This window comes from Cajanus cajan, chromosome 1 (assembly GCF_000230855.2).
Source record: "Cajanus cajan strain Asha chromosome 1, NIPB_CcT2T_4, whole genome shotgun sequence".
NCBI classification, from domain to species: domain Eukaryota; kingdom Viridiplantae; phylum Streptophyta; class Magnoliopsida; order Fabales; family Fabaceae; genus Cajanus; species Cajanus cajan.
The window spans coordinates 33,447,976-33,457,259 of record NC_138517.1 but is presented as its reverse complement, the minus strand read 5'-3'; the positions used below and the strand labels follow the sequence as shown (position 1 = coordinate 33,457,259).

The following is a 9,284-nucleotide window of genomic DNA, read 5'->3' as shown; positions in this document are numbered from 1 at the left end:
TTGAAAAATTAGAGTTAAAAATGACAGAGCAAATGTTTTAAATTCTCGTAATTTCGTTGAAAAAATAGAGTTAAATGTGATAAAGATGTCGCACAAATTTGAGTAATTAGGTTATACAATTAATATGAAATGTTTTCTTAACTTGTTCTTGCATTCGTGAATCAAAACTAAATCTCCTCCGTACGTTTTGAATGGAAAAAAAGTTCCAGCGTGTGAACATTTGACTGTGCAGTATTTAGTAATCTGAATCGTGTAGACCCTTCTTGACCAAGATTCAGCCGCGCAAGGAACATGGCAATGGTAAAATAAATAAATTAATAAAAAGGTAAAGAAAGTGCATGCTACAACTGCGTGTAATTAAATATAGATTTCATGGTCTCAACGCAAGATGGAGTAAGAGTGGTTCATATTCGTTTGTGATGCATATTCATTATTCGAAACAAATTGTTCACATCTCATTTCACTTTTTCCTCGAACGTAACACCCATTCTGAAGTTAAAAATTTTCCTAATTTAACGTAAGTAACCATATGCCTTTGCTTGCTGCAAGGAAGTAACGCAAACCAAAAACTTTTTCCAATCAGTATGTGAATGTAACTAATTGTACTTTATGAACTATCATCGGTTCAAAACTACTCATGCCGGAAGAAAAAGAAGAAGAAGAAGAAATAGCAACGGTTTTCCAAGCCGTGCAAAACACCATACTATTACAAACACACAACAGCCTAGCTAGCCGAATTCTCGTGTTCATGCAGCTGGTGGCGAAGGAATGATTCTTTGAAATAATAATATATTTTCACCCAAAGGGTTCTTCTTCTCTTGTTCTAACTTCAGTTTCGTTTGAGCGTATCCCTGTAACGTAGAATAGAATCAAGCCTCTGCAACCTCAGTTGCTGCCTAAACCTGTTGATGAAATCATCGGCCTTCGCGTCCACCCCTTCCTCTTCTTCCCTTTCCTCAGCCTCATGTGAATCCTTCACCGACTCCGATCTTTCAAACGTCAAAGACTTAATCCGCTGAAGGATCGACGGAGCTCGCCTCAGTTGTTGCTGAGCTGGCTCCGGTTCATCAGGTTTTTCAACCTCAGTTTTTATAAAGCCGAGGTTGAAAGACATTACACAGTCCAACAGGGACGAAGTACGGCTCAGTTGCTGCTGGACCGGTTCATCATGTTCTTCAACCTGAGCTTCTGTAAAGTTCAGATTGAATGACCTAATCCGGTCCAGCAAGGATGGAGCCCGCTCGAGTGGGAGCAAGTCCGAATTCTGGACCGGCTCAACAGGTTCTTTAGTCTCGACTTTTGTAAAGTCGAGACTAAATGACCTGACCCGGTCCAACAAAGACGGAACCCGCTCGAGTTGAGACGAGTCCAGACTCTGGACCGGATCAACAACGTCGTGAGGCGTTGTTGATATTTGCTCGTGCTTGTGGTAACGGAAGTTGAAGGACGCGATGCGTTCTAGCAGGGAGGGAGAACGGTGGAGGTGTTGGTGTTGGTGTTGGTGATGCTTTTCTGTGGTGTTGGCGAAACGAGTGGTGATAGCTATGGTGCCGATGACGAGGTTGATGAAGACGAATAGATACGAGGGTGTGAACCAACTTGCCATGGCAGCGTAAACCGAAGCTCCTGCTGCTTCATCCATTTGTGTTCTCTCTGAGATTGGCACTGTGTGTCTCTAAACGAACAAGAACAACGATGCCTCGTCCAAGTGAAGGTGTGTGGTGTGTATAAATAGAAAGGTTTGACGTTAGCTTTCACTCTTCTGTTTCTCTTTTATCCGTTTGTTCAAACGTCAGGGGCTTCATAAGTGCGCGTTTACTATTATTTCTTCTTCTTCTTTATGGTCTTAACAACTATCGCGTGACGTGTTAATCGAGAGTCAATCATTTTTAATATAAACAAATGGATAAACATGGTTGAGTTCACATAAGCGTGTATAATCATATCCACATGAAATATATATTCTATAAATCACACCGAGGGAATCTGTGTTGCAAAGGGATTGCTTGGTTTTAATTTTGTAGTTTTTTATTTGGTTTATTTTATTAGAATATAAACACGTGTCTCATGCAACAGTAATTAGTATATAAAAAACGAGGGTTGATAGCAATAACCGTGTGTTTAGTCAAACTAAGTGCTGTTTCAGATTCAGGAGTGTATCTATGATCCATGATTGATTGGAGCTTAGTATTTTTTTTTTTCCCTTGCTATATGAGACTCCTTTAATTGATCAAGTGTATTTGGGTCGTTACCAATCATATATTATGAAACATTGTGTTGTAAGTTAGATCTTCTATAGTAGGTGCATTGTGCAACAAGAAGTTAGCAAAGACACAATTTAGGTGGGACCTATTTGTTAAAAAGCATTAAGGAATGAGTCTTTAAAATTTTTAAATGTTTATAATTTAGTCCATGGAAATTGGGTATTTCAATTCAGTTGAGACATTTTTTTTTGGAAACATCAAAATTAACTCATGTCATTGACTATATGGTATAATTTAGAACATCACCTTAAAAATTGAACCGAGTGAATCGACATTTGAAATTGGAATTATATACATGGTTTCAAATCATTCAGATTTTTGATAAATTAACATTGAAATTATATTGTACTTCAATTTTAATTATATGTTTCAAAACTTAATCCTCGTCTATTCTATTGTAAAAAATAGTTAATGGAAACTACGACTGTTTTAGATTTTTAATACTATTATTTTTTTTTAAAGTATTATTAATACTTTTTTAAACATTTTTAACACGATGATGATGATGATTATTATGTAGATAATTCTACTCAATTTATTATAAACAATAATATTTTAATATAATTGAATGTTTAAAAATTCAACTTGAAATTATTGATTAAACTTAAAACTAAAACAAAATCACCTCCCACTTTTATTAGTTTTAAAAAGTGTACTTTTAATATTTTTATTTTCAATTAGTGTATATAAAACGTTTATTAGCAATATCTTTATTTTCCATATAGTAATTAACATTACGCTATTATATAAACATTAAACAACATATATACCCGTATTTAATTTCTTTTCTTTCTTTTTGTCTTTTCTTTTCATCCTGTACCAACTAAAATATATGTACTAAGTGTTTGGCTTTTTGTGTGCTTCATAAATACTTTTTTTTTTTTTTGCAAGTAATGCTATAAATTTTTAGTTTTCCATCATTTAATTACATCATCTTATAAATTTTAATACTTTATAAAGTAAGTATCGAATAAAAACAAATATTTGTAAAACTTTCGAAATATATATAATATTTTGATTTAGTAAAAAATTATAAGAACATATTGCATAAAAATTATAAAATTATTCCCATATTTTGTTTTAGTTCAGAATGATGAGACGATTACTCCAAAAGAATGCAAACGATGCACGCTACACCTACTTAACCTTTGATTATTCATCAGGATTTGTTTTTATTAGAAAAGAAACTGAACATTAGGACATGTACTATAATGTATTATTTATTGTTGACCATATTTCAACCACGCTTTCGGGTCTTCTATTTCAAACTATACATTAATTTAATTTTACCATGAACCAAACATCATCATCTGAATGCTAACCCTAGCATTAAATTATACATGTTTTTATTAATATTTTATGACTTTGTAGCTATCCACTGGTAATATTTTAAGGCATACTGATTTTGAGCATTGTTGACAGTGCCAATTTTAACCCTTGCAGACAAATCTGACTGCTACATATAAGTTTGAATACAGTGTGCAGTGTGCACTCATGAGTGTTTTGAATTTTCGGTATCGGGTGTGGAATGATATACCAATGAGAAATAAATTATTTTTTTTTCTTTTACTATTTCACTTTCTTTAATTTTAGTTCCGATAATGAGTTTTTTATTTATAAGTTTTTATTTTTTTTAATTTTTATTATTGATTTATTTTTGTTATATTTTGATATAATTAAAGTATTAATTCAATTTCATATATTTTATGTTGAATTTATTTTTGTTAAATTTTTTAAATTAAGTATATCAATGTTTTTACATATTTTTTTTATATCTATCTTTAATGTTCATTGTTGAGATACCTTTTCTATCTTCATAAAATTGAATTTTATATATCAACACAAAATAAATAACATTAAAAAATATTAATGATAAAGACAAATTATGTAAGAATAAAAATTAATATATATATATATATATATATTAAACTATGAAAACTAAAAATAATTGAAAAAATTAAATATAAAAATATTTAAATATAAAAATTAAAAATACTTATTTTCTATTATAAAGACTAAAAGAATAAAAATAAAATAAAATATTTTAACTAAATCAACCTCGATTTTTTAGCTAACTGATATGGCTGTCTACGTGTTTTTTTTGGAAATATGTACTTGGAAGTTTCGGATTGCAACTTACATTTCAAATTGAATTACATTTCTAATTAATCTTTTTCTCTTCATTTTTGTAAATAGATTTTAATCTCTTATTTTTATTTTTATTTTTTACTTTGATCTCCTAAGTTTAAAAAACTCATTTGTAACTAAAGTATCTTTGTTATACAATTGGTATTTTTGTCTATGTATTTCATTAATTTGATTAATTTAGAGGTACGAAACAAATTATGAGAATATCATATCACTCAAAATTAATACAATTAGTGCAAGAAAAAGTTAACAAGATAATTAATAAAAAAAAGTTAAACTTTTTTTTATTGTGCTAGCAACCCATCAAACACTCCTCATACTAAATTTGGCTTAACACACGGTATTAAGTCCATTCATTCCAAACATGAAGCCGAAGCTTCTATATGGTTCAAAGATTACACGATGGCTATTCATATTGTTGTGGAAACTAATTAGTCAGTCTCCATGATATACTTTTTTTATTCATTAAAATTACTTTGGTTTTGTTGCAAAAACAAGAGAATTCCACCAAGCCTTCTCTTCGAACCAATTTCCACATAGAATATAGCACAAAGATTAACTCAATTGAAGAGAATTTTGCAAACCCTTGTCCTTTAACTTATCTTTTACCTCATTCCAATTTTGACCCAAATAGCTTCGTGAACTTTGATTGTTTATATATAACTTTTGGACTAATAATTAGTTTACTTCTGAACAAACCTTTACGGAGAAAAAACATTGATTTTATCATTTAAACAAGTTATCACTAAAAAAAATTATATATAATAAAATACAAAAAATATCACTATAAATATAATATATATATATATATATATATATATATATATATATTTTGAAATATAACTAGTGCTGATTTTGAATATGATTTAACAATATATTTTGTGTATTATTATAGTCTATATCAACACTTTTTAAAAATATACTAACATATATTGTATTTAGTATGTGGATAAAAGTATTTTTTAGTGACATATATTGTGTTACTATAATTAGAATGTGTGTCACTATATAACAATTTTCTTATAGTGTATATATCAATAAATAATTATTTATAAAAAGATTCAATAAAAAAATGATTTATTATTAACCTTGTCAAGCATATTTAAGACTTTCTAGTTTGTGAAATTTGCTTCCAAAAACCCAACTTTGAATACTAAATATTAAATTCGTACAGCTGAACATGTTATTTCATCCAAGCATTATTCCAGGATCTTTTTAACAGTTAAGAAAGAATCTTGAGAAAAGATTTAGAATGAATTTCAAGTGTGTAAGCTAGGAAAATAAATTGACGAGTGTCACAATTCAACTATCTTCTAATGGCTTTTAATCCATTTGAAATATGTGATTGAGAATGCAATGTGAGACTGAAATATACATTTTTGTCTTTCCTCGTTTTCTCACTGACTCATGACTAGTTTTACTTTTGGTATGGAAGAAGACAACGTGTATTCTATTTTATTAATTAAAATCAACGTATAAAATATTCTTATGATTATTCATTAATTTGAATTAATGAAACGAAATATTAAATAATTTTTAATTTTTTTAAAATATTAACAAATTTAATTTATACATTAAAATTTTTTAATTTATTAGTTGAATATTCAAATTTGATATAAAATATGAATTATTGACTAAAGTAAGTTTTACTTTTGAAGTAACACTAGTGCAAAAAAGGGCTATTACGTCACCCAATTTACGTCGGAAACGAGAAACCCCGACGTTGTAAAAACGCGGTGGCAATTTCGTAAATATGTGGAGAGTAATTTACGTCAGACAACAAAGGGTCCAACGTAAATTAGGGAATTAACGTCGGAAGTGATACTGTCCGACGTAAATTTACGTCAGAAACCCCATAGACCGACGTGAATTTACGTCGAACCCCTATAGACCGACGTAAATTTACGTCGGACCCCCCTAGTCCGATGTAAATTTACGTCTGAGATACCCCATCCGACGTAAATATTCCACTATATTGGCCAACGTCTCATTTTCCATTCTCGCGCTCACAGTTTATACGAAATCTATTAGCTTTTCTCTGATTTTCTAAGTCTCCCACTGCGTTTATTTGTGCATTGAACGTTTCCAAGTCTCTAAGTGTCTGCACGTTGGTCGTTTGAGGTTAGTTTCTTGTCCACGCAATTTTTCTGTGTTTTTTTTGCTATTTGTTCATCTGGAACGGGCCGTTCTCCTTGCAGAACAGGCCGTTCTCCTTGCAGAACGGGCCGTTCTGCTTGCAGTATGGGTCGTTCTCCTTAAATTGTTGGGTTTGTAAATTGTTGATCTGGAACTGCCGGTTCTGATTTCAGTACTGGTAAATATTGACTTTTTTAGGCATTGACCTTTAGTTTACCATCGTATTAGTAGAAATATTTATGGATTTTATCAGAAATTACTATCGATTTTTTAGGTTTGTAGTTTAGGTTAGAAAAATTATGAATAGCTGAGTCAATAGTTAATTTTTGTTAATATATAAATAATGAATCGAAGTTGGATGAATGCAAGTCGCATTAGTCAAGAGTACAGAAATGGAGTTGAAAAGTTCTTACAATTTGCAAGAGAAAATGGGAAACCCATCAAAGGGGCATATTATTGTCCATGTGTTCGATGTTTGAATAAGATACGTCAAGAAGTTGGAGAAATACGTGATCACCTGTTTATATATGGTATTGTGAAGAGTTATACAGTATGGACATGGCACGGAGAAATATTAGACATTCCAACAGTGTCAACAACTGAAAATTTTGAAGGGATGGACGATAACTTAGAAGAGATGATACGTGATGTTGGTGAAGAAAATTTTGAAAGAACACATGTGTATGATACCTTAAAGTCTGATTTTGAGCAACCATTGTACATAGGATGCAGTATGTTTACAAGATTATCAGCAACTTTAAGATTGTTTAGTTTAAAAGCAAGAAATGGCTGGACTGATAAAAGTTTCACAGAATTGTTGGAGTTATTGAAGGAGATGTTTCCAGAAGATAACACGTTACCTAATCACAACTATGAGGCAAAGAAGATACTATGTCCAATGGGTTTGGAGTATAAGAAGATACACGCGTGCCCTAATGATTGCATATTGTATACAAATGATTTTGCTACACTGAAAGTGTGTCCCACATGTGGATTGTCGCGGTTCAAAAAGAAAACTGATGGAAGTAGTGGTGAGGAAGAAATAGAGGGTCCCCTTGCTAAGGTCTTATGGTATTTGCCAATAATACCTAGGTTTAAAAGATTGTTTGCCATTAAAGAGGATGCAAAAAACCTCACATGGCATGAAAATGGTAGAAAATGTGACAATTTTCTTCGACATCCAGTTGATTCTCCGCAATGGAAGAGGATTGATGAAACATTTCCAGAATTTGGTGCAGAGCCAAGAAACTTGAGAATTGGTCTAGCTACAGATGGCATGAATCCTTATGGGAACTTAAGTAGTAAACACAGTTCATGGCCAGTTTTGTTGGTCATTTACAATTTGCCTCATTGGCTATGCATGAAGAGAAAATATATTATGTTGTCTATGATGATATCAGGTCCCCGACAACCAGGAAATGACATAGATGTGTATCTTAGTCCATTGATTGATGACTTGAAAATGTTGTGGGACACAGGAGTGGAGGTCTTTGATGCATATCGTGAAGAAAAATTAACCATGCGTGCAATGATATTTTGCACAATAAATGATTTTCCAGCATATGGTAACTTGAGTGGGTATAGTGTGAAGGGTCATTATGCATGTCCTATATGTGAAGAAAACACAAGTTATACCCAATTGAAACATGGGCAAAAGACTGCGTACACTAGGCATCATAAGTTTCTTGTTCGTAGTCATTCATACCGTAGATTGAACAAAGCATTCAATGGATGTCAGGAGGATGAAATTGCCTCGACACCGCGCAATGGTGAAGAAGTATATCAATGGGTGAAGAATATTAACATTGTGTTCGGAAAGACGCAAAAGAAGTCAACTGAGAGAAATATCTGGAAGAAACGATCAATATTCTTTAAGCTTCCTTATTGGTGCAAGCTAGATGTTAGACACTGCATAGATGTGATGCATGTGGAGAAAAATGTTTGTGATAGTGTAATTGGGACATTGCTAAACATCAAAGGAAAGACTAAAGATGGAGTGAAAGCACGACAAGATTTGGTGGACATGGGTATACGTTCTGAGTTACATCCTCTGTCTATTGGAAGACGCACTTACTTGCCTCCAGCTTGTCATACTCTATCAAAGAAAGAAAAAAAAAGCTTTTGTGAGTGCTTAAGCAGTGTGAAAGTTCCACAAGGGTACTCCTCAAATGTTAAGAGTCTGGTGTCTATGCAAGATTTGAAGTTGATTGGTTTAAAGTCTCACGATTGTCATGTGTTAATGCAACAACTTTTGCCTGTGGCTATTCGTAACATTTTACCATCTTCTGTTAGAGTTGCTATTACTCGATTGTGTTTATTCTTCAATGCCATTTGCAACAAAGTAATTGACCCTGTAAAGTTAGATGAGTTAGAAAATGAAGCAATCACAATCTTGTGTCAATTAGAAATGTATTTTCCACCTTCATTTTTTGATATCATGGTGCATTTGATAGTTCATTTGGTTAGGGAGATTCGATTGTGTGGCCCGGTTTATCTTAGATGGATGTACCCTGTTGAGAGATACATGAAGATCTTAAAAGGATATGTCAAGAATCAATACCGCCCAGAAGCCTCTATTGTGGAGAGGTACATTGCAGAAGAAGCCATTGAGTTTTGTTCAGGGTACATGTCGAAAGCAGAACCAATAGGAATTCCCAAGACTTGACATGATGGGAAACAATTTGGTAAGGGTACTCGAAGTTTAAAGATTAGAACTGTGAGTCGAACAGAAGTTGA

General features: G+C 32.2%; 1 protein-coding gene across 1 annotated transcript; it reads right to left on the bottom strand.

Moving 5' to 3' along the window:
* Positions 1-409: 409 nt before the first annotated feature.
* On the bottom strand, positions 410-1,830 carry LOC109806444 (uncharacterized). The gene has a single exon (XM_020368853.3). The coding sequence runs from the start codon at positions 1,640-1,642 to the stop codon at positions 830-832; it is 813 nt and encodes a 270-aa protein (XP_020224442.1). The 5' UTR covers positions 1,643-1,830; the 3' UTR covers positions 410-829.
* Positions 1,831-9,284: the final 7,454 nt, after the last annotated feature.